Here is a 27,317-nt window from a genome sequence, read left to right as displayed (position 1 = left end):
AAATATAACTGTTTCGCTATGATTTATGATAATTTTTCTGAAGTTAAATGAGTTATAGAGAACGTATTTTTTTTACACTTGTATTACAAACTTGAATTATACGCATATATCCCCTTATTTTAACATTAAACGTTAGTACATTTTTTGATGTAGACGTGATAGAGACTTTTATGGTGATTTTCGGAATCAGCGCGTTCATTTCCTCCGGAATCACATAATTTCATTGGAGGACTTATGAATAGCAGAGAAGGCATAATTAAAATAGCAGAAAACTACTATAAAGAGTTATACAAGGAGCGAGAGAATGATGCCAGCAGTGGGGAAGATGGATCGAAAATTAGTAACACATACAACATACCTGATATCCTTCCTGATGAGATAGAACATGAGTTGAAGAAAATGAAGAATCAGAAAGCTCCGGGAGAAGACGAAGTTACTGTACAGTAGTTAAAATTGGAAGGAAGAGACGTGACATAAAAACTGGCAAGGCTCTTCACAAAATACATTAGAAAGGTGTGGCACTTAAGGAGTGGAATAATGCAATCATAGTTTTGCTGCATAAGAAAGGAGATAAATCAGAAATTGGAAATTATAGACCAATTAGTTTGTTATCCCACATCTACAAGTTCTTCACAAGGGTCATTACTAACAGATTAGAAAGAATACTTGATGAGAATCAACCGAAAGAGCAAGCTGACTTTAGGACAGGATTCTCAACTATGGATCGCCTTTATCACGTAATGTCACAGCTAATGGAGAAGGCAAATGAATGCAAAACACCATTATGCCTGGCATTTGTGGATTATGAAAAGGCATTTGACTCCATACAGCATAAGGCAATGTTTCGGGCACTGGAAAGACAAGCCATAGATACCCCATATATTATGATTTTGAAGAAAATATATGAGAACGCTACCTCCTTTATTACACTAGACAAAGACAGTAGCAGCTTTAAAATTGAGAAAGGAGTTCGACAAGGAGACACATCTCCGATGCTGTTTACTGCTGCCTTTGAGGAAGCTTTCAGAAGATTAGCCTGGTCGCAGAAAGGAGTCAATGTGAAGGAGAGTACCTAAACCATTTACGATTTGCAGATAACATTGTGGTCATAAGCTACGATCCCAAAGAATTAGAAGAAAATCTTAATCAGTTATGCAGAGTTAATAAGGATTTTGGACTAAAGATGAATATGGTTAAAACAAAAGTAATGATGAACAAGTATGCCACAGAAAGGGACATAATGATTGAAGGAGCAGTAACTGAAAAGGTGGAGTCATATACTTATCTGGGACCAGTTATTAGCTGTAATAATGATAAATGGCTGGAAGTCAAGAGAAGAATAAATTTTGGATGGATAGTATTCAGGAAATATAGTCACATACTGAAGAGCAATATCCCAGTTTGTCTGAAACGTAAATAATGAGCCAATGTATACTCCCCACCATGACTTGAAACTTGAGCACTCACCAAAAGAATGGAAGAGAAGCTGAGAACTACACAGCGAAGGATGGAACGAATTATATTGGGAATCAGACTGTTAGATAAGAAGAGAAACACATGGATTAGGCAGCAAACCCAAGTAAAGGACATTCTTATCAAAACTAAAGAACTAAAATGGTCTTGGGCAGGACACATAGCTTGAAGACATGATGACAGATGGAATAAGAAAATAACAGAATGGTACCCAAGAGGAGCTAGAAGAAAACCTGGAAAACAACGGCAGAGATGGATAGATGAAATTCATGAGTTTGTGGGTAGTAAATGGATGGCCATTGCACAAAACAGAAGGAACTGGAAAGTTGCTGGAGAGGCCTTCATCCTGCAGTGGATTGAAAATGGCTGATGATGATGAATTAGAAAAGTTCAGGATTTCGTAATGGCCTTCTCTCAATAACGTAACAAGCTTCTTCTGCTCAATATGATTTAAGTTTTTCTTTTGTTCTTTCTATAGAATGCAATAAAAGCCTCATTATTGGAATTAGAATAAAGGGGTCATGCAGCTTCCAGGAGTTTGCAGTCCTTGATGGGTAATATTAAAATACGCAATGTGTGATATAGTATGCTATAAATTCAAATTTTGTTAAAAAGAAATTTGTCTTTCGAAGAACGGTGTGCATTAGTCTTGGGCAGGACACATAGCTCGAAGACATGACTACAGATGGACTAAGAAAATAACAGAATGGTACCCAAGAGGAGCTAAGAGAAAACCTGAAAGACAACAACGGAGATGGACAGATGAAATTCATGAGTTTGTGGGTAGTAAATGGATGGCCATTGCACAAACGGAAGGAACTGGAAAGTTGATGGAGAGGCCTTAATCCTGCAGTGGATTGAAAATGGCTGATGATCCCCTTATTTTAACATTAAACGTTGGTACATTTTTTGATGTAGATGTGATAGAGACTTTTTATAGTGATTTACGGAACCAGCGCGTTAATATAACGTTAATTTATTGTTAGATTTATTGTTAATAATAACTTGTTAATTTAACAAATTACTGTAAAAATTTACTGTTAACTTAGCCTGTTTGTCAGTCTTAGTCTGACAAAAGGCTAACAAGTAATTCCCCTAGTAAACTGGGCTGACCCTGCTTAGACTGCTCAACTTGACAAACAGGCTAACACCATAAAGCGAAAAGTTTAGCCTGATTAACATGCTAAAGAATATTTTACCGGATTGCTTAGCCTGATAAAAAATGGTACCATTGACTATTTTGTTAGATGTCTTAGCCTGATAAAATGGGTAGATTTTGTGTATTACCGGTTGCTTCGTTTGCGAGGTGTATAAGGCCTTGAATGGTTTGAGCTGGCTCAATTCTGATGGGATTCTTCCGCTTGCTCAATTTACGAACCTGAGGAGGCATAAATTCAAATTGAGGGAAAGACATGAGGAAAGATGTGCGGAAATTTCCCTTTAGCCAGCGGGTAGTTGATTCCTGGAACAAATTTCCGTCTTATGTTGTTGTTGTTGTGGAAGTTGATAGCTTAAATAAATTCAAGGAAGAAGTGGACAAACTTTTGGAGCGAATGGATGGGTGAAATGGAAAGGTGTTTTTTTTTGCTGATGCTGTGTAAGCTTGCTTTCTTGCATCATATGCCTCTGTTAATGCTATTAACCGATTTTCCTTTTTATAAAAATTTCACTTATAGAGGCAACTTTACTTTCATTTATTAGAGAGTCAGGATAGCATCACAACTGAAAAAGAAGACGTACATTTATCATTATGTGTTGTAGGTAGAGAACTGCCTAAATTAAAAGCAGAAACATTCTGATTTCATAAAGTCGCACACTGCGGCTCCTGTCGTTGTTTTCGAGAATATTAGATGTTTTCAGCATCAACGAGATGTGTTCTGAGACAAGACTGCAAATTTAGTTGGGCAGCGAGAAACGAATGTTGAAAGTATCTTGCCACAGTGTGGTTAATATTGCCTCCAAGCAGAGAGAGAGAGAGCGAGAGGATTAGAAGTTTTCGGTGGAGAATTGCTTCTTAATATTTAATGGAGTTCTGAGAATGTGATCACGAGTAGTGTTCATAAATCAAGGGGCGGAACGATCTCAGGCATAAAAACCGCTGTTTAAAGTGTGAGAAAGAAGAAACAAAGAAGGATAGAAGCAATAGGCTTTTGTTGAAATCAGGTATCCATAAATCATAAGAAAAACTTAAAAGAGGGTACGTTTTAAATTTGTGCCATCAGTATGTAGTTATCTGTAAATTGCGTTTATTATATGGCTAGTTTCCTTCTTTATGGGATGAAAAAGCATGCGTCCCCCCCCAACCGACTACCCGGGGCCACACTGAAAAAACCGTGCAGTTCCTTCTATCTTGATGGGACTTGAATTTGAATGCGTTCCCAAAGACATGGGCTGACAGATCCAGTGATAGGGGAAGCCAAGAAACCTCACGAAATAAGGCTCATAAAAAATTCTGTCACTGGAGTCAATGATGCCCAAGCTGTATATGAAGCCACAAGCATCGAGCGAACAGCCCATCTACTTCAAGCATGCAGATGATATGAGACAACTATCACAATAAAACTACCTTCTGGCACCTGTCTAAATATACTTCTTCATTTCCGATGACATCAAGTTCTCTGTTGCCATGGTTACATTGGTACACGCTGTTGACCAATGATTTGCGGGATAAATGGATATAATCTTGTATCAAGAAGAAAAACCAAATGGTTGCTATGGTCTTACTACGACATTAAAGAAAGATTTCTATTCGTTTAGTGACGTATCTACCGATACGAGTAAAGGACAGAGACAACTTCAGTTGAAAGCAATTAGAGACCGAAGTTCGAATGAATTAAAAAAAAAAAAAAAAAAAACCCACCACCCTTAAAGCTCTAAAGGCTCCACTTTAAAACATTCCCAACATTCCATATGCATTTGTTACATCACAGGTAAGTCGACAGGCCGCATATCTTTACAGAAATAATTAACGGCTTTGGAAGAAATTCCTAAAAGTCCAATGTGAATAAAATGCCCGAATTGATTACAGTAGAATAACGCAATGAATCGACTGTTTAGGTTTAAATTCAGTGTTTAGCATTGCTTTCGGCACGTGTAACTTGCGGCATTCTCGACGGCCGTTTAGGGGTTGTAAAACAATTAGAGGTTGACAGCACGTGATTTATACAGCCATTTCAGTTTAGTGTATAGAAAGCTTAATGCACCCTGCGTTTGAGAATGAAGATCTTTAACATTTTCTGGGGATTTCGGCGAATTGCACAGAGGTAGATGATTTACAGCATTTGGATTCGTTCCCCCAGTTATAAATAACCGCAGCGTCGATGCAAAATAATGGATTTGAAACACCTTCGTGAACTGTGTATGCGAGGAATTTTTTACCATCTTTAAATAGGTTTAAGATGAAAGTTTCGCGTTTAAAAGCAATATGTCCTAATGTTTTTATCTCTACACTAGCAGAAAATAAATAGTTTGATTTTTTTTTACATATTTAAAATACGACATTGAAATGAATTTTTGCTATTGGCTCTTCTCAGCATGTTTTGAAATAAATTTATTTCAATATTTATCATTAGTTATGATATCTCAACTGGATAACGGAAAATAATACTTTTAAACTAATAGCGCACAATATTTTTCTTAATTAAACAAATTAGTCATAATTATGAGAGCATCTTTGGAATCAGGGAATGCCTTTCCAATTTACAAAGGAAGATAAAAGGGAGGGAGATATAATTACAGACCTGAAAGCCTGACTTTTGTTTAAGGGAAATTAATGGATCAGTGGTTAAAGAGATAATGCAAAATCATCTAGACAAGAACGCAGTTATGCAGCAATCACAACACGGGCTTTTTAAGGATAGATCTTGGCTGCTCAATCTGATTAGCTATTATGAGGTAGTCAACAAAGGAACTGGATCCAAAAAAATAATTTTGAAATCATATTCTTAGCGTTCAGCAATTCTTTTGGATAACGGAATGTTTGAGTGGTAGGAGACAGAAAGTGTTTATTAATGGACACTGTTTCCATGGATTAATGTTATGAGTGGAATGTTGGGCCTCAATGTTTTTAATATTTATTAAAGTTACTGATGTGTGCATATCAGATTTAATGTCTGAGTTTGTTGATTATACAATGGTGGACAGGACGGTTATTGACAGTAACCAGGGTATGCTATTCCAACAAAACCTGGATAAATTAGGCGTATGGACTGAGAAGTGGCAATTGAGTTTTAATATTGATAAATGCAAGGTACTGCATAAGGGAAGGAATAATCCAGCACTTCAAGACAATGGAGAAAGAAAAAGTCCTGGGGTAATAATTGTACAGTCGGCCATGAAGTTCTATGATTAGGCAGACAGGCTGCTAGGAGAGTTCATGGGATTCTGTCAATGATAAACTTTACTAACTGAGACAAGGTGATTTTCCCGCTGTATAAGGCAATGATTAGGCCGCATCTAGAACACTGCATACAGGTTTAGAAACCTCATTTTATGAAGGATATAGGGGGGCACAGAAGAGTATTCTTACAAAAAAAGATTTGAGTTCCGTAAACTGAACTTCTGGAAACTAGTCATCTTCAAGGGGACCTGATTGAAGTCTTAAAGGCTTTAAATTAATTGCGATAGAATTGCGATTTAGTTTAAATTAAACTAAATGTCGATAGAATTCTTACTTTTCTCGGACGATATACAAAAAGGATATAAATTTAAACTGTAAAAGGCCGGATGCGTTGAAATTTTCTTTCATCCAGAGAGTAATCGATCAATGGAATAAACTTTCGCTGGCGTTGTGGAAGTTGGCAGTCCGAATGAATTTAAAGATTCGACAAACTACTAGAAGGAACGGATAATCTAATTGGATATTTTTTATGCCTGATGCTGTATTCTTAATTTTATCATCATTTTTCCACTACTAATTATAGCTGGACGAACTATAAAAACCGATAGCGACAAACACACATGATGACTTTCTCCCAGATAACAGATGGGAGGTAATAATACCACATAACGCAACTAGGGATAGTGAGATTGGACAGCTGTAATGCATACTTTAAACCTCACATGCGTGAGAAAAACAGATATTCATTTGAAATGATCTCGAGAACAGCGACAGTGATCACTGTTACTGAACATGTCTTTATATTTTTGGAGAGTTGGTATACATTTGATAAAGTTCACCGCATTTAAATTTAGAACTGAATAATTCTAAGTTACCAGTAGTCGCTACCTTCCAAACTAATGTCTGTAAATGTAACTACTACCTAATTAAAGCTAATCGCATTTATTTGAAAATGTTTATGTAAAATCTCTTAAAACAGTAATTGGGATCAATTTGTGCGTTACTAGACTGGAACAGAAGCCCATTCGGAGTTCCGTTCGTTGCTGAAGTATATCGAAATGGAATTATATGCAAGACAAGAACTATGTCATTTGTATTCGACACCAACACGGCGTGTGACATGCCATCATTCTAACGTTCCTGGTGACTCAACAATCACTACCAGCAAGGACTTCAGCAGAAGCAGTGATATAGCATTTGTGCAGCAAAATTGAGTGTAAATATTTAAAGAGGGCGAGGAGACGGGTATTACTTCACCTAGCAAACAGAGGAACAGGACCGAATTGGAAGTTGCAAGCTTCAATGACGCAATTTTGTCAAAAGAGAAATCTTAAATAAGAAAGGCAACCACAGAGTTTCTTGATTGTTTGGCAAAAACTTGTTTCTTTGAGGTCATAAAAGAAAGCCAGATAATTCTCAGGTCTTCCGCTGAAATAGGAAAAGAAAATCTCTTTTGTTTTCTGAGAGAAAATCGTTTAGGAAGGTAAGCGTATTTTTTAAAGAACTTGCAAAGGTGCTGACACCTGTAGGAAGTCAATTCTGGCTTCCAGAAGAAATTTTAAGCTAAATTACCAGATCACAAATTAATAACGATATATTAAATATTAACTAAAATCAAATTGATATTAATTTCATTAATTTTTTGTTATTTAATTTTGAAAAAAAAAAAGACCAGAATGATTTTTTCAAAAATTTTCTATCGGTCAATGTCGGGGATGGGCTCTTTCTCTATATAGCTTTGAGAAAACTGAATTTGCTACTTAGTGCGTCGATCTCATATAATGGAGACACTTTGCCACGAATTCCCTTGGTATTGTACCACTCTAAATAAAAAGCATTGCTCCAATGGACAAGTATATTGCTCTTATATAATGTATGCCACTATCCAGAACCGAGTTTCAATACGTTTCCGGTCTGGGTAGTGGTATACACTTTAGATAAAAAGTAATATGCTTCTCCGTGGGAGTAGTGCTTTTTATTTATAGTAGTGCAATAACAAGACAACTCGTGGCGAAGTGCCCCTATAATATGAGGTCGATGCAATAAGCAGCAAACCCAGTTTTCTCAAAAGCTATGTACAGAAAGACTCGTATGTTCGTTATGTTATGTTAGTTAGGCGCATCAGCAACTTAAGCCGTATATATTATGTCTGTAAATTGCGTGTGTTCTCCAGCTTATTGATTTGTCTGTTTGTTGGGCGAAAAACCCAAGTTTCCGGAAGGGGGAAATCATGCTACCCTCGCTGGAGACTTACTAACTCAGCTCCCAAAAGCGCAACCGCGAGGATTGTCCAATATGTTCAATGACTTTTTCATAGTTTTAGGCTTTTGTATCGAACTTAATTATGGTGAATTTTTATTTTAGATTTGGGGGGGGGGGGGAGGAACACTTTATCCTCAGAGTTACGCTTGATTGACGAGGTCAGAAAATTAATGTCTTACCTAAGAGGTAGTCTGTCTTTGAGGGGTCAATACTATCAAATTCTTCTTTCCTTGACACATAATGGTAGGAGAGGTCTCTCGTCTTCTTGTCCTTTTGCCATTCATCGATTAGATTACGACCATCTTCTCTACGACCCATGTCCCCTTGCTTCTTCAAGTCTCTCTCGTTGCGAGGTAAAAAATGGCGTCTTCCTCCGCCAAGGATGACCTATAAGAAAAATATCTCCAGTTAACTCTACGATTTTTCTTCTTCATGATTTATTTATTTTTGGTTTTTATCTTCCTACAGGATGACCTGGAGGATCCTACGACAATATATTATAACATGCTTCAGTAATATTCATGGAATTGGGTTAGTCTGCTTTTTGTTATCAGAATAAAAAAAAAAGTGGTACTTAGAATGTTCACCCAAGTTTATGGAGTTGAATTTTGGGAATGATAAGGAGTTTTTGGTGATTTTAAGAAGACATAATATCAAGACGTAGCTACCATGTAGGCAGGCAAGGCAATTGCCTCTGGGCCCCTCGTCTTTGGCTGCCTCCTCTTTTTGCAATTTTCATTAATTAAGTAGGGGCCCGAACATGTTCTTTGCCTCTGGGCCCAAAAAAGGGTAGCTACGCCACTGTATCAAGATGCTACGCAAGAGGATAAAGTTAGCAAAAGTAGGTTCAGATTACAAAAGTTGTCTGTCCAACATATCGAAGTAAGTTCAGAATGAAAGGAAAGGTCTGCGGCCAATTCATAGATTTTATAATTCATCAACTCTCACTGCATTTTCTTTTCTTAACTTTTTTGGGCATGCTACATGACCATCTGCCTTATTAACAGATCTGCTTCTGTGCAATTTCTTTTTATTTCCTAAGGTGAAAAACTTAATAAGCAGGAGTTAGTTATTACTTTATGACTGGTTCTCTTAATTTCTATGTCCCCCTTTTTCTTATTTTCTTCTTCATTGTCAACTATTTATCCATCTGAACGGCGTAATCTGAGTTTATACACTACATTACCAAAATTATTTGGAAACTCCCTCCACGAATATTATGTAGTGAGCCAGAAGTCACCGCGCATGCGTATCAGGTGACATATACCAATGTAAATCTCGTGGACCTGCCTGTGTACACAAACAGTAGTTAAAAGGCAGTACGATTCGTGTATCAAAACTTGCAGTCCATCAATATTGGATGATGTTTGAATGTCACATTGGTAGCCCTTCTCTGCGCGCAACTGTAACTCGTTTGAACCTTTCAAATCCTCTTGGCGGATGTTATTCAAAGATCGAAGACTGCAGTTGATACCTGAACGGAAAAAGGTCTGGATGGCTGCACAAACTCACAGAACGTGTTCGACGAACCATTAGAGGGCAGTTCGTGCCTCTTGCATGTCGTCTGCAGGAAACATCACGCAGCAGATCCAAGCGGCCACAAGAACGCCGCAGTATGTCAGTCATCTGGAGGGAACTGCAGAGCATTGGGTTCAATAGTAGGGCTATTGCGCATAAGCCAATATCACGGTCACCAATGTGAAACAGGGATTGGAGTAGCGTTGTTCCAGGCATTCATGGACAAAGATGGAGTAAAGAATCTCGTTACATAATGTTTAGCTCCAATGGACGTGTTTCGGAGTAGCGACTGCCTGAAAACTCTTCCTGTCGGAGTGTGTCATCAGTCAGTCGGTTGGTTGTAGGGTTTAGGCGCATCAACAACTCAGGCCATATTACGCCATATATAATGGCTGTAAATTCAGTCTACTCTGTGGTCGATTTGCTGTTTGATGGAGAAAAAAAAAAAACTCGAGTTTCCAGGAGAGTAAACCATTCTACCCTTGCCTGAGACCGATTAACTCAACCACGTTGTGAAAAATATCTACAAAAATTCCTCGTGTCATTGACAGGATTCGAACAAGGTCTTTTCCATTCGGTGTGGAATGGAAAATTTGGACATGATTATTGCAAGCCACCCACGAGGGTAAGTATATCGTCCCGACCACTACGTTTGGCGGAGGTGGTCTCAGGTTTGGACTTGGTCCGTGGGTGGTAGTACCCGAAACTATGAAGTCCATGATTTGCTTCGATGTTTTGGATAATTATGCAAGCTACACTGTGGACAGAACTATAGAAATAGGCTTTGTCAGTATAGTAATATGTTAGTCATAGAGTGAAATTTGTGGACAATAACTTTGAAAAGTTGGACTGATCGACTCCGATCCAGAACCTCAAGCCTACTGAATATATGTTGGATGAATTGGAGGGCCAGATTTGGCTGCGACCGAAAGGACTTCTTCCGATTCAAGTGGCTTTGCAGGAGAAATGAAAGGGAATTCTGGTGGATATCTACTGGTTGATATATTCCCAGCGTTGGGGCTGTTATACAGATTAAAGGTAGCCCCATTTTGTATTTACCTGTCTTTGACTATGGACATACAGTGCATTCTAACGTCAGGTGTAAATTTTGCGTATTGTTAAAAAAAAAAAAAAGGATTTACTGGATAATATTTGTATCTAATATTGATTAAAACTTTCTTAATGTAAACCGTTCCTTATTTTCCTCCCTCACTGTAGTTCTGTTCATTCTGTATCTGATAGACACAAAACATAATGGGCAACACCATAATCCAAAGTCTATAAATCGATTACTTAGCTGTACCAGTCTTAATGCATAAATATCCCCATCTCTAACAGAGTCCCTGATGTCCTAGACGTAGCTGTCCTCATTAAGATGCAAATTGCAGTGGCAGCAAGAAAAAGGGAAGTAAATGTCACCTGCTGGTCGTCATCTAACGAGAGTTCTGATTCTAACTTAGGGAATAATTTAAATCTGTTTTCGTGTAGAGGAGCTCCCTGGGGTACTACGAATGAAAGGATGTACTTGGTACTGACGTAGCTGCGTATGCCACAATCAGTGAAGTCCATTTCGAGCCAAGTGCACTTTATATTAATGTACATACACACGTAGGCTAGTCGTACCACGGTAACTAATGAAATTTCTTCGGTGATCGGTCAAGAACTGGTGCATTCAGCCCAATATGATAGTCGGGAAATGAAACTTCTGGAACAGCTTGCAAAATACAGCCGATTAAACCTTAAGATTATATATTACAATTTATCAGAAGATTTCGGTTGATGGAAACCCAACTCCTACTACAGTAATAATCACCATTAAGACATTCGATTTTATTATGAAAAGAGTTGGTCTAATTATAAAAGGCGACCATAGTCCATAGCCCGCCAGGTCTAATAAAAGTCTGGTAGAGTTAGGAAGTGGCTCGGATTATTGTCATTCCAAAATTACAGATACTATTTTTCAATAGTATCTGTAATAAGATTTGGTTGGTTATGACGGGGATTATGTACAAGTGAGTTTTCACGGACTGATTTTCACGTTGTGCAGGCTAAAACCCTAGAACAGATCAAGGGGTGGGGAGACCTGCTCCCTGTACATGAAATCGGCTAACTACAAATCAGAATTGAAGAGTACTTTAAGAATTCCTACAGTCTCAAACATAATTTGGCCCTAGATCTCTTTCTCTTAGCAATTGGCAAACCCGATATACTGTTACAGATAGATTATTTTTTTCGATTAGACGCCGACTAACTTTTCAAAGGTATGAAAAATAGTCCATTAATAAAAAAAAAAAAAAAACGGAAACTTAGGAAATTCATTTGGGAAGATGAACATAGCAGTAGATATTTCTCTGTGTTTCATTCCAAACATTTACCAACTTTGATTCGCTAAACCCCTCTTCAGAAACAAGTCTCTGAAAAGTAAGCAAAAAATCTGTTACACAATTTTCCTGCTGTAAACATCTTTGTAAGAGATTATACACCAGAAGGGAGACTCATTGCTAGCTAGAATTTACTGCATACGTTTCATTATCTACTAGAAGTTTACCTTCGTAATTGATTTCAGGTCTACAGTTTCCACAGACTCTATTCAGTTGAGCTGATACCTGGGCAAACACAATCCGGACTTGTCTTCACGAGACGTGCGATATCTTCACACCTCTGTAAACAGAGAGTGTCTCAACCATGTTTCTCCGTATGTACATACAGTCCCTAAACAATCGAATGAAATGGTTTGCGGTAGGCGGAGTTCAGATTCCGATCCGACACTCTATGCGTTCACTGTAAGTTTGCAATCCAATTTATATTCCAACCATTCCTCCCCCCACCCTCTAACTGTGCTCGCAGTCTGGCGTCAACAATGAACTCTTGCTGTTCTCGTCCCCTCTTGCATCCCTCCTTATCGGTTTTTCGATCTGCAAATGCGATCGTGTTCTGAAATGCATTACTTTTCTACCTTTTAGTGAGTCCTGAGAGAATTTTAAAAGCATTCCGAACTTTTCTGCAGTTAACATATGTTTTTTGTTTCTTTAATCTTCCTTAATGTCATAGCTTTTTCCTACGACATCGCATACCTCCAGGATATGAAAGACGAGGTTTTCCGACAGTTTCCAGCATGTTCCACGCCACTCCACTCCATTCCCTCTTTCATTTCGGCATCGGATAGATTTTAGAGAAATAAAGGATTGAAGTAACCATGTAGATAAATAAAATACGGGAAAGAGTAAAAAAGAGTAGAGTTGATTAGAAGGGATTTATTCGCCTGTGTTTAGCCATTTCATTCTGCAAAGTAATTATTTTTTTGCATTAACATTTACGCTTTTAGCAAACTTTACATTTATTCGTGCTTAATTACAAACTTTTTGATTCTTTGTTACAGAAAAACAATCCCAGTACTAAATGATACCAACATTAATCTGGTAGTAAATTTTATAGCAAACCTTACACATATATAACTGGAAAGTCTATGACACGTATAAAAGATATTTGAGAAAATATTTACATTGATATTCCTGCCTGGATCATCTTCGACAAGTTGACGAGCGATATCCTTACAGGTATTTCTGGCATCTTCTACCATCTTGTCGTCGCTTTCCCAGTAACGATTGGCGGAATGACCATACATAGCAGCAGGGGTAGCGTGGGTCACCCTTGTAGTAGTGACGAGTCCGGTTGACTTTCCTGAAAATACATCAGAGTAACCCAATCACATGACGATTCACTAATCCATTTTACGGTGACCAAATTATGCTAAATACGAATTGAAATAATTCGGCCATTCTTTCTCTCCTCCCACTTTTCACTCTCTCTTTTCTTGCAAGAAACTTCCCGTCTTCCATTTTAATCAAACTTTTTCGAAGCCCTTTTGTGATCCATGGAAGCGGTGAGAAGCACTTCACAAATAAATCGTGTTAAATGTCATCTGCATGTGCCAACGGAAAGTCGGAGACCTTCGCAGGAAGAGCACTTCTTCCACAATGTGCCAGGCCAAGCAGTCACCAGGTGGAAAATTGGTTAATCACAATGGCGCCATAAATCAGTGCACGGTCACAGGCAGCCAGTCGAGAAAAACGTGTCTGCAAATACTGTTGGGGGATGTGTGTGGGGGGAAGGGGATGCTTTCCTAAAACTTTCAATAAATGAACAGGGAGGGTGGAGTGGTCGGAAAATAAACATAGTTAACCGAAAGAAAACTTCACAGATGTATTTATAAGTCACTCTAAGGACGGCAGCTTATCATCTGATTGACAGGAATCCTCACATAGGTGTGTAAACTAGTTATAAATTTGGGTGATGTATCGTGAATTTACTTACGCCAACGCATCAATAAATACGTCAAGGAATTTATTGATACGCCAACGCATCAATAAATTCCTTGACGTATTCGCGTCACTGTATGAGGTTACACGTCATTTGTCGATGTCTTTATATGCAGGATGTTACATAATATGTAAACTAAAAGATGGATCAGTATTGGGAATAGAAATATTTTGAACCAATGTTGTTTAGCGGGCGCAGAATATGGGAGTTGCAGTTAAATTTCTGAGGGTTTCTAATATAAGTCTTATTTCTTGTACTTTTTTTTTTTTTAGATATGGCTTTTATTTCGTTTCAAGTTACCACTTTGCTAGCTCGGCAAAATTTAATAGTTACAAAAACGTACAAGAATAACTACACTGCTCAGCTGTTTCTAATGTTAGGATTATAACCACGCTTACGACCGAAGAAGACGGAAAATCGTCAAATCCATACGGCATTTGTCTATGTAATGGACTTAGAGAGCACCCACAAATCTCTGCTGGTACAGCAAGCCAAAATAAAAAAAGAAGGTTGTAGAGGAAAAATAGCGCGGCGTAAGACGTTAAATAAACACAGAAATTCGGAGCTCCTGCCCTTTTCCTCAGACGACATCAGCATCCTCGGCTCAATCATTTTGAAGCATCGCGTCTTCTCCCACTCTCTGGAACGTCAATAACGGATTTATAGAATTCTGGTCGTTAAATCTGATATAAGCAACAGAGCTGACTTCAGTGGAGTTTCAATCAATTTGTTCAATTACTGCAATTGAGTTTATTTTCATTAAATTTTGTTTTATTCGCGCGATTGAGTTTATTTTGTTTTTTTTTTCCCCTAAGGTATTTCGATTTGCAGCTTATTTGAATTAAATTTAATTCAAATAAACTGTGAAAATCGAAAATTTAACAGAATTCAATTAAATTCGATTGAAATGTTTTATTATTATTATTTATTTATTTATTTATTTAATCAGTATTTTTGATGGGAAGCGGCTATTCATTTCAACACAACAGCAGGGAAAAGACTTCCGCATGGAAGGATAGCCCGCTTTACGAAGTCGCAACCCTCCACCTCTTCCTTTGCGGATATCCGAAGACTTTCTTGTGTGTTAAGTCGTGAGAACTCTGTGTTATCTGTGTTTGTGAAAGAGATAAGCCTTTCCATCAACCTGTTCATCGCTCAGTGTTACAAAGAGAAAAGAAACTCGGTTCGCGACAATGGAAGGCCAGTGGGGTGGCGGAAATGCAACTAAGCAGTCGGGATGCCTCTAGTTTAGTTGGTCGTAGAAAAATTGACAAGTGTTATCGGTTCAGGCCTCAGTGCTTTGCTTTGCATGGCTGACGAGGGCTGGCTTACCCTAAAAATTCCGTTCTTCTTTGAAATGAAGACTACAAAAGTATTTTCCATGTTAGGAGTTTCACTGCTGTTTCACTGCTGTTTCTTCAAGATTTATCTTTAATTCCAGAGAAAAAGAAATCTTTAAGCAGTAACGAATATCTTTCGAAAGAGATACCTATAATGTGTTCAAGAAAGATTGGGATAATTCATAAGCCTAAAAAATAAATACTTTAGTATTTATACCCACATCCTATGGCAGAAAGGTCGGGTATTTTCAGTCGTCATTGGAAAATTTTATTTGTTTAAATAGAAAACAAGGTTTAACCCCCCCCCCCCAACATAAAGATGTTGGGGGGGGATTAGTTTCCTCCACTTTTTCTCAAGACTTTTCTGTAAAATTCTGAAGAATATTCTCCAAAAATTCTCTTTAAAATATTATTTTCTCACATCACAATATTCAAATATATAGACTGAAAGGACAGAATTCATGGAGTGCCTGGTTCCTGGGCAACGCGACGCTGTCACCCCTCTCGCTAGTGGACGAACCACCCGCTGGGCAGATATATAGGTACACTGCATTCACACAGATGGTAATTCGATGTCAGTATGGATAAACGTCATAAGTTAGCCGACTTTGAAAGAGGGATGGTAGTGGGTGCCCGACGCATGGGTGGAGGTGGTACAGAAATTGTACTATCCCCGTTCGACAGTATCAAGGTGTATCGGGCATACGCCATTTCCGGAATAGCATCTCGTTGTGGACAGCGCTGTGGGTGTATGAACGTGGCCGTCGACGTCTGTCTCGCATTGTTTCAGCCAACAAGAGAGCTGCAGTGGCAAAAATTCAACGAGGGAGGTGCTAAAAACGTCTTGACCAAGACCATCAGGAGAAAATTAGTCGCAATAGGTTATGGGAGCCACCGAACCACCAGAGTCCTATTGCTAGCATCACGACACAGGATTCTAGGTCTCAACTGGGCGAAAGAACATCGGAACTGGACCTTGGATGACTGGAGACGGCTGTCCTGGTCCGATGAGTCCCGTTTCCAGTTATTTCGGACGGAAGCGAAAACCGCACTAAGCTATGCAACCGTCATGTCAATAAGGAACTGTTCAGGCAGGTGGACGGTAGGTAATGGTCTGGGGCGTGTTCAACCTGGTACACGTTGGGACCTCTAGTACGTCTACACGAATCTCTGAACGGTGCAGGTTACGTGTCCATCCTTGCAGACCGTCTGCATCCCTTCACGGTCATCGTGAAGGGATGCAGATGAGCAATGGACTCTTCCATTAACTCGACCAACCCACAGAGTAATGGACTCTTCCAGCAGGACAATGTGCCTCTCCACAGAGCCGTGGTGAGTAGAACATGGTTTGAATAGCATTCTGCAGATTTTACCACCATGGACTGGCCTCCCCGTTCACTGAACATGAACCCAGTGGAGCATCTTTGGGATGCTGTGGAAAGGTCCGTTCGAGCTCTGGATCCTCCACCCAGGAATGACTAGTGGACTCAATGCCTCGCTGTGTGACTGCCGTTATCCGGCGAAAGGTGGGTCTACCCGTTAGTAGGTAGGTATCCCATGATTTCTGTCCACTCAGTGTATATAGATATATTGTATTGGAAATAACTATAACCAATAATCTAATGCACTCGCTTTAGCATTCTTTTATTTAGATAATATTTCAGATATCTTTCTTGAACAAGAAGAGGAAGTGATTACTAGAAAAACCTACTTTGATGCAGGGTAAACTGGTGGGGAAAATTAGTCAAAGAATGAGGTGAGAACGCTCAAAGATAATCAAAACTTACTGAGATTACTTTTTGGACTCAATTCTTAAGATCATGCTACAGTGAGAAAAAGTGTATATGTGGTTATATCTAATGTAAACATATATCTAGTTCTAACACCAGGACTCCATCGCTGGGAAGTCAGAGTTACTTAAAAAAAATCATTCAGGTAATCAGCAATGACTGCAATTGTTGATTTTATTTGAAATTTTTTTTGTTCGTCATCGATTAAATTTTATCTGCATTAGCATTTCTGAATCATCAGGATGTGACAGTATTATAGTGCACGTCCCATAATTAACTAAAGGAGTTCTGATACAAGTCCTTGCAGGTCGATGATATTCAATAGCCAATAAACTGATGATTGAGAGATTTACCTCAAATATTTTGTTATTGTGGAATTAGAACTGTCTTTGGAAACGGCCTTATTATCTAAAATATCATGGTAAGAAGACAAATTCTCCATTTCGTATGACATGAAATTTGTAAGTATGCTATTAGTAAACGGTCTCAGTCGTTTTACTATGACTTACGTGACTTCTCACACTAACATAGTATACACTATCAATAATCGTAATCCGATCTTGTCTTGTGATTATAATTCCTGCGAGACTGTTCAACGAAGCCCCCCCCCCCACACAACATCCTCTAGAACGGTCTGAGATTGATCCGCTCTGTTAGACTTTTCCGAAATCCAAACTAAATACTAAATTTTAATACGCACATTTCAAAACAAAATTTACTAATTCCAAAAAAAAAGTTAAACTTCCGTACAATGATACGTTTCTGGATTCCATGTTGACTCCATCATCAGACCTAATTAGGAAAGATTTGAAAGCTGTTACTAGTAACTGTTCATCTTATACCCTGTATACAAATTATTATATTAGGGTCACCCGTAATTGATTACATCTACCCATATGTATTTTTTCTGTAAATTGCGTGTGTTGGCTGGTCGATTTGCCTGTTTGCTGGACGAAAACTCCCAAGTTTCTGGGAGAAAAAAACTTGCTATCTACGTTTGAGACCGACTAACTCATCCACGGAGTGAAAAAAGCCCATTAAAGTTCCTTGCATCATCGAAGGGATTCGAATCCGGGCCTTTTCCACCCGGTGTGGGGAGGGCGGTGATGATACCACTGTGCTCCCCAAGCAGACTTATACCCTATATACAAAATTATTCGTTTATCTTGTATCAATTATTAAGTAGTTGGTCCTTGAGGTTGTTGTTGTTGTTGTTGTTATAGTAAAGTTTTATGAGCATCAGCGACTAAGACCATATTGCTCCGTGTATACTTTTGGTAACTTGCGTGTGTTCTATGATCGATTTTCTGTTTGCTGGACGAAAAATCCGAGTTCTGGGAGAAAAAGCATGCTACCATCGTCTCTGTGATCGACTAACTCATCCACGTTGTGTAAAAGGCCTAACCTTTTGAGAGAAGACCACCCCTCCTGTGGTCTTATGTCAAAAGGATGTCAGAATAATTCTGAACAATCGTGATATCAAGAAAGCTCCAAGTCCCAATGGTAATTCTCCACTTTTTCTCAAGACCTGTAGTCCAGAGCCTACTTTTCTGTCTCCTTTTTACACTCTCTTATTCCACTGTTGTTTTTCCTTTTGCTTGGAAATTTACTCATATCTAACCACTTCCTTAAAATGGTGATAAATCTCTCGCATCCGTTTATCGTTCCATTGCACTCACCCCTAATCTTTTTGAAATTTTCCACCTGAACATTGAACGCCATTAAGGAGTTCGTCAGTGTCGATCCACTGGTGATACACTGGCTTATGTTGCCCATCTGTGGACAATGGAAAAGTTTGATTAAACTCAAGCAGTTGCTCTTGACGTTTCAACGGATCGTGTTTGGATAGTTTTTTCTAAATAAATAATCCTCTATTTCATGGACTGCCGACTGTTTTTTTGTAATTGGGTATCAGTTTTCTCTCTGACTGATCACTGTGGGTGATGGCAGATGGCTCTCTTATCTTCTAATCTGTTTGTTTGTTATTTGGTTTTTAATTAGCAACTAAGGCCATATTGCTCCGGGAAATGCGGTGGTCATTCCCTGACCTTTCCGCATCTTCCGTATTTGGTGGTGACTGGCTCGAACCCCGGTCTAATCAAGAAGCGTGTGCTACGCACTGCTGCTCCTTCCCACCTGGCTACAGAGGCACCTATCTTCTAATCTCTCCACTAATACTGGTGTTCCCCAAGGTTCAGTTCTTTCACCCACTCTTTTCTTTTTGTGCATCAGTGACGTTCTTTCATTGGCAGGAAATCCAATCCACAGTTTTATTGATGATAGCACATTGCAGTCCACCTTCCACTTTGAGAAACTCCTGCACAAACAGCTTCAACGTCTCGAATATCCATTACCAATTTCTTAAATGCTCTTCTTCGGGTAATTCTCCAATGGGGAAAATAACTTAGTTAATTTCAATTCTCCTAAAATTCAGTCCTGTCTTATATCACAAAAAAAAGAATTTTTCTTGATTTTATGCTTAGCTTCGATGACACTCAGATTTCTAGACAAGTTCACATATCTCTATTAGGGACTACCCTGACTTCTAATCTCTCGTGACATAAGCACATCTCAAATATTACTTCGTCTGCATCTAAAAAACTAAAGTTTCTCTTTCGTTCTTGGTGTTACTTTTCTTCTAAACAATGTACTGACCTCTGTACAAATCTCTCAAATCCGCCCTACTATGGAATACTGTTCTCACATCTGGGGCGGTGTCTCCATCTCTCTCAGGCTTCCGGACTCCATTCAAAAGACAGTTAGGTTAATAAATGATCCATCTTTTAAAAAGTCTCTTCACTCTCTCTCACACAGATGTTCTGTTTCTGCTGCATGCCTTTTCTATAGATACTCCATGGGTGCCGTTCTTATGAACTGGCTCTAAATTCGAAGCTTCAGCCTTTCAAACCGGTTGGCTCATCACCCCGACTCTCCCAAAGCAGTTTATTTGTGTCGCGTTTGGCCCCTAACACGTCAGCAGAACTCGTCACTGATGTACTGTTTGAGGAACTCCAGTTGGATTTCAAGATTCAGAAATTGAACACTCGTAGCACATCTTATGCTTCTTTTCGCATCTATTGTGACAGAAGCCAGTTTGAAAGGATTGGAACGTGCACCAAATGGCCCCTCGGCACCATCATCAGACCATTTTATGAAACACGAAGCAGAAATGAAGCGATACCCTCAAGTACCCCTGAGAGGCGTCCACAACAGTCCAGACTCTGACTAGACGATGTATTTCTATTCCCAACTAACAACCGAGCTGCTCTATATGCGATTGGCCATAGCAAAAAGGTAATTCCATATTTCGCCCTTAACACACCTACGGAAAAGAGACTCTCAACGGTGATAGAAAACTACTCAAAATCTCCGTCATCTCTACCTCTGAATTTTACGATCCCTGTCATGGTTTCAACACATCGAAAACCAGCAAGGCGTCACAGACGGACCAGACAGTGTACATCCCTCGTCAAGGTCAGGAGAACAGCTTCATTCCAACTCCTATTTCAAAATGTGCGATCCATGAGGAACAAACTGAATGAAGTTGAGGAGCTCTTGCTGTCCAGTTCAATGGATGTAGTTTGCTTTGCAGAAACATGGCTTGATCCCAGTGAAGAAACACTTTCTTCTACTTGGCCTGCATGATATCAGATGGTGTGTACGTCTAGAGAAAACCGCAGGGGAGGAGGAGTAGCAATTTTGTTCAATGAGCAGGTATTTTCTATCCTCCACTCAGTATCGAGCCAGACCGATTCTTTCGAGGCAGTTCTAGTCACACTAAAACCTAAAAACAACAGCCAGAACGTTTCTCTCGACATTGCCGCAGTGTATATCCCACCAGTTCCAGACGCACAAGTAGTTGATGAACTCCTCAATTGGCTGATTAACCATCTCCATTCATCACTGAAGCATATCGTGTGTGGGGATTTCAATCTCCCAAATACCCTGGGGAGCCTCAAGAGAAGACTAAGTCAGCATTTAGACATATTAGGTCTTAAACAGGTGAGCACACCACCCACGAGGGGTGAAAGCACATTGGACCTCGCGTTCGCGTCAGCAAATTGTATGGCTAATCAAAACCCGACAAGCAACCTACAGTCTGATCATAACCCCAGCATTCTCTCTGTGCAAACAGAAATACCCATCACTTCTGGCAGGAGGAAAGTCACAGCCAAAACTATTACAGCGCCCAAATACCTTGATCCTGAAAGGTGTGTTTATGCAGCCCAGGCAATTCCATGGGATGTCCTTAAGGAATGCGACCCTGAATTCGGAATTGACCTAATGACAAGATGGATAGCCACTGTCTCTCTCTATGCTGCAACAAAGAAGCTAACCATTACAGAGCATTCAAGGGCCTGGTGGAGTCGAAAAGTCTCTGAAAGCTTCCACGTCAAACAGAACATGCACAAGCGGTGGAAAAACTCCGGCTCACCCTCGGACAGAACTGCATTCTCCCGAGCCAGGGCTCTTTTCATTAGGAATAAGAGGGAGGCAATAAAACTTCACCTAGAGGCTACCATAAATAAAGGGAAGCCCTTCCATAGAAGCAAATCAGAGGACGCCATTCACTCACTCAATCTGAGCAGTTGGCTCGACCACATAACTAGGTTTGCGGCTCAGCCAGAATCCATCACACCAATGGAATTACCAATCAATCCGATTTCAACCGACCTCTTAAATTCAGTTCAACTTACCAAATATCAACTGATTGATGCAATAAACAGTTTAGCACCTACGGCCGCATCCGGCGCAGACGGGATTCCTCAGTTTATGTTGAAATGCCTGAGTATATTTATTGTTGATCCCATTTTGTCATTATTTAACAAAATCCTTCATCAAAAATTCTTCCCTCCTATGTGGCATGTCTATCTAGTAAGACCGCTGCCAAAAATACGCTCTGCTTCTCAGCCCAGTCACTTCCGTCCTATTTCTTCTGCATCAAGCCTACTAAAGGTATTTGAGAAATCTCTTCTGAAAACGTTAACCACACAAATAATGCCACATCAGCCACCGCAGATCCACTATGCCACCCGGTCAAGATCCACCGCTACAAATCTAGTCAGTACCGCTACCACGATCCTCGAAGCATTTGAGCACGGTTCGGAAATCACCGTTACTTATATCGACGTCCAGGCAGCATTTGATTCCGTATCCGTTCACGCGTTGATAAGGCTATTACGTGAGTATTACTTCATTGGCGGAGATGTGCTCTGGTTCATTCAGTCAATGCTTGAGAATAGAACGATTATTGTTCGCGATGCCAATCGACGCTACACCAGAAATATTACAACTGGAGTCCCACAAGGTGGGGTCCTCTCTGGTATTTTGTTCTCAGCCGTTCTTCTGCCTTTCGTGACGGGCCGAACTGATATAACCTTCGCCGATGATATAAAGCTGTTCACTGTTATCAACCCCGGAGACACTGCTGACTACACAAATGTCGTAATCGAACATAAAATCCAGAACCTTGAGGCCTTCCTCTCCGGTTTCGGCCTTCACATCAATCCTGAGAAGTCGAAACAGCTCACTTTCTCGCTCAAACGGAACCCAACGATGGTGCAACCCAATATAAGAGGATCCGCGATTTCTGCTGTGCAGCAACACACCGACCTGGGCGTTATTTTTGACCAGAAGCTCTCCTTTATACCACACATAGACCACCTGCAAAAAAAATTCTGTCAACTCCGGTGGATGCTTAAGCAACAACTTATGCATGTCCATGACCAGGCCGTTGGGTGCAGGTATATTAAGACGTGTGTCTATCCGGTCATTCTTTATGGAGCAGAAGTCTGGACCTCAACTGCCGCAACGCATCTAAGACGCATTTTTGCGGGCGAATTTTGGTTATTGAAGTGGGCCATATGGAAATTCCGACTTCCCCCTGCACGAAGGACCACCCAGATGGCAGCATCTCTAAACATCAGACGTCTTCCTGCCATTATCCATGAGAGAAGACTCGTCTTTTCTGTAAAAATGATGGTTGACATTATTTCACACCCAGACTTCTGGGCCAACTGCGGTTGGAGGATCCCGGTCCCAAGCCTTCGGGCCAATCCAGTCCTCCAGGCCACCCCAAACCGGTTAAAGTTATCCGATCGCTTCATACCCGTGCAAATGCTGCAGTACGTATACTCCTTGGATGGCGACCTCTACAAGTTCGCATTGGATAAAAAATACAGGCAGAACTTACTCCATCGACTTCCTTCTCAGGACCATGTCACAGGGCATTAGAACCTGCTCCCAAGGACCTGTCCATCACTCCCATGGATCCCTGACTACATTGCTCCAACTTTCTGCGCCTGCTCAGATGACTCCAACACTGTAAGAGGACTGCTCCCTGGAGGATAAATTAGCATATTAACATGCTGTTGTGTATATACGTTCATATGTAAATTTTCCATTTGCTTTCATTTCATTATATTTGTATAATTAGTAATAAGATTATTTTTTCTCCTATCTCATCCTTGTTTATTGCAGTGTATTAGCCTTTGTAACCTTTATATTAGACTTTTACCTTGTGTTAACCTTTACTGTAAACCCCTGGCTTCTAGCCGTGAAGGGTATTGTGTACGGCATATGCATTTTGTATACAATAAAGATTTCTTCTTCTTCTCTTTTAACAAATCCCCCCCTCTTAAAACCAGCCCCAAAGGTGTCGCAACCAGTCAACATCCATTTACTATCCAACTTTAAACTTATAGAATCAACTTTCCTTCTTACTCATTTATTCCTTTACCTTCTGATTTCTGAAACAAACTCCCTCCACATGTATTTCTTGAAAATTACAATCTTCAGAAATTCAAGTATAATGTCAACAAGTATCTTCTTTCCTCTTCTCGACCTTTTAAACCCACGCAAGGTTCTAAGTACTGTAGGTTATAATACCTTTCGGTTACCTGTAGGTTATAATACCTGCACAGGATTTTTATAAAAAAAAAAAAAAAAACTTGTGGGTGTTTCACTTAATAATGTAATACTTTGTGCACAATAAAATTAATTTTATGACAATTTACGCAGTTTATTTAAAGTTATTCACTTTCAAACTAATTTATTAGGAATAACCACATAATGAACTTCTGAAAATATTAATAAAAGCAATTTCAAAAAAAATTCCAGATATAGCCATCAACCACCTTTTGTACCATATACCTTAAGATATCTTAAGGGAATTAAGAATTCTTCATCAGCTGGTAACACTAATTGGTTTTCAACAAGTGTCTTTGAAATCTCAAAACCTACTCTAACTCATTTAACGTATTTGTAAATTAAAATTTCACGATTCATCTGAACGCAGGTTCAAAATCTACACCGAGAGATAGAGAGACGAAGTGCGAGGAAAAGAAGTCAATACCACAGCCCACTTCAACAGAAATCAAATAGGATAGTACTAAATCGACAAAGGCGGTTTTGGTCGTAGTTTCTCCATTAGAGTCACTGATGCAGTTGCTATGGAAACTACAGTTGAAAGATATTGTCATATTTGACCGCTGTTATTAAAATGTTGATTCTCGTTGTTCGAGCGGAAGATGTTTCTGCTTGAAGCGAGAAAAGTCTTAAGAGAGAATGAAATTCTTCCCAAGGTCTCAACGGAAATGGGGGAAACAAAGTAAAGAAGGAATGGACTAAACTATCCCCCCACCTACTTTCGTAATGAAGAAAATAGAAGCGAGATTGCTGTGCGGAGAACGCTGTTAAGCGAGAGAATATTTATATCTCGCCAGAGGCTGCTGTTGCTTAGAAGATCGCTTGATTGGGGAAATGGCTGGTTTCGGACCATACGAGATACTGCTCCTGTTATGAGTTCTTGAATGATAAAAAGTGGGTGACGAACTTCTTGAAAATTATGAATTGAAATCTCTATGTCCTAGCAACCGAACCCATTCAGGAGAAAATTTCTTTCAAGTATCTCCTAGAAAGAAACTATTCACGAACTGTTTTTTTTTTTTTTTTTTTTTTTTTTTAAGTTTATTATGATATGGTAGCAAAGAAATCAATCTGTTGGATTTTTAGAATAGTACGATTGTTGGTGTTAGTCTGCCAAAACTGATAGTTATTTCTTTCATTTAAGGAGCATAGACACAGTTCTGGCATACACTGAGTGGACATTTCATTAAGTATACCTACCCTTTTCATGAAATGGAGCACTCGTTCATGTGTTAGTACCATGCGGTATAAAGCAGTGGGCAAGTGCGTAGGAAGCTCTTTGGACATTTAAGTGCTTATGGACAAAACAACACATTTAAGCGTCTTCGGAAGTGGCATGGTAGTGGTTGCCAGACGCAGCCGTATTAGTATCTCTAAAAGTACATTCCTGCTGGGATTTTGTCTCTCGAGTGTAGCAAGATGGATCCAATAATAAAATAACATTTAGCCAACGGCAATCCTTCGGTCAAAAATAGTTCGCTGATGCAAGAAGCCAACGGAGATTCACAAGACTAGTGCAGGGTAATAGAACGGCCACAGTCAGTCGAATAACAACCAGTACTGTAGTCACAACCAAAGAGACATTTCAGAAAGCACAATTCGTCTTATTTTGTCAAGAATGCGATATCGCAGCCGACGAACAAACCGGGTTCAAATCTTGCCAGGAAAAAAAAAAAAAAAAAAAAAAAAAAAAAGGTACAGTTACGGTGGGCTCATAAACACCAACACCAGTAGGTGGAGGGCTAGAAGAACGTTCCTCGATCGAATCCCGGTTCCACGCTGATAAAAGGAACAGGATAGGGAAAAAACAGCACGAGTCCATTGACCCATCCTTCCATGTGTCAACACTGCAGGCTGATAGTGGCCGTGTGGGAAGTGTTTTTGGGGAGAATATTGGGCTCTTGATACCAGTGGAGCAACATTTGGATACCATATTAATATCTTTATTGCAGGCAGTGATTGGATACATGATTGCCTGATGCAATAATATGTTATCTGGAAGTTGTTTCCTTCCTGGCGCATCCCTTCATAGTTGCGGCGTATCCATCCGCGAACCAGTTCTGTACAATTTTGGTCCCGTGTCTCTTTCTTAGGACGCAGGGCCAGAATTGTACCAAACTGGTTCTAGGAAGATGGGAATGAATTCAGCTTACTCCAGTCACCAGATTTCAATCCCATTGGGCACCTGAACGATGAGGCGGAACGTACTCTTTGGAGTAGAGTTCCGCGGCTATCCAATTTATGACATTCGTGGGAAACAATTGGGTCAACATTAACCAGCATCCCTGTGACAAGCTTTGGACATTTTGTTGAGTCCACTCAAGAAGAATCAAGGGCATCCCGAGGGCTAAAGGAAAACCTACTCACTATTAAACAGATGTGCCACCCAGTTTATAGGACTGCTACTGATAGTATACAAAATCTCATTAGGATATAACCTAATTAAGAGAAGAGGTTTTTAAAATACCTTTAAATGCTATGAACTTGGAATAAAATCAAACTTTGAAAGTTTGAATTTGGGTATTTTAAAAAATAAATCCCTTGATACAGTCTTTGATCAAGAAAGGAAATTAAAGTGTTGCGATTTTTTAGAATGATGGGTAGTAATACAGAATAAAGGAAAGTTAACAACCAGAATCCGGCCATGTTGTTTCAAAAGATCGCTTGCAGAAATGATCTGAAAAATGATATAAGTTTAATGCTTTTAAATATACGTTTTCTACCTGGGAAGCAGAAACCCAGAAGTTATTTATTAGTTTATAAGTAATCCCGGAGAAAGAGTTAAAAATAGTATGCAGGCACATGGTGTCCTTTCTATGATTTATAGGATCTTCCAAAGAAAGGACTTCATTGATCCTCTCTATAAGACAATTACGAAGATGCAATCAGTGTATTATATTCAGGTCTGGAGGCCATAGCTGTAAAAAAAAAACAAAGAGCTGAAGAGGATTCAAAAGATTGATCAGGGATACTACTCGATGTCGATATGAACAACGGCTTAGAATTTACGGACTGCAAAGCACGGTAAATGGACATCTTAGTGGAGGGGTGGGGAGTAACCTAATTGAGATATATAAGGCCGTAAAGGGGATCAGTAAAATGAACGATGGAAGTATACCTTCAATGGAGCTACCTTAGTACCAAGACACCTTAAATACTCAAAATGCTGTGATATATAACAGGGAGACAAGAACCAGGGGCATAAATATAGCATCTTATGAAACAGAAGATCTCATGAAGTTTAACTTCGGGTAGCGTGTGGAATAAATTAACTTCCATAGTGGTAGAGCAGTAGAGAAATTGGTAAAATTCAAAACACGGTATTGGATAGTTATTTTTTTTTTGAAT

The 27,317-nt window shown here is 39.4% G+C and overlaps 1 protein-coding gene across 2 annotated transcripts in view; it reads right to left on the bottom strand.

Moving 5' to 3' along the window:
• The window catches only part of LOC150088565 (alkaline phosphatase-like), a 451,864-nt gene that overhangs the window by 32,523 nt on the left and 392,024 nt on the right, over window positions 1–27,317 (bottom strand). For both annotated transcript variants that reach the window (XM_090370808.1, XM_090370807.1), the window contains exons 4-5: window positions 13,095–13,273; window positions 8,254–8,461 (exon numbers count right to left, since the gene is read on the bottom strand). In XM_090370808.1, coding sequence (XP_090226934.1) covers window positions 8,254–8,461; window positions 13,095–13,273 — 387 coding nt within the window. The remainder of the gene's footprint in view (window positions 1–8,253; window positions 8,462–13,094; window positions 13,274–27,317) is intronic.

The sequence above is a fragment of the Mastigoproctus giganteus genome, chromosome 3 (assembly GCF_048544385.1).
Source record: "Mastigoproctus giganteus isolate SK-2022 chromosome 3, ASM4854438v1, whole genome shotgun sequence".
NCBI lineage: Eukaryota > Metazoa > Arthropoda > Arachnida > Uropygi > Thelyphonidae > Mastigoproctus > Mastigoproctus giganteus.
This window is presented reverse-complemented; position numbering and strand designations above follow the sequence as displayed.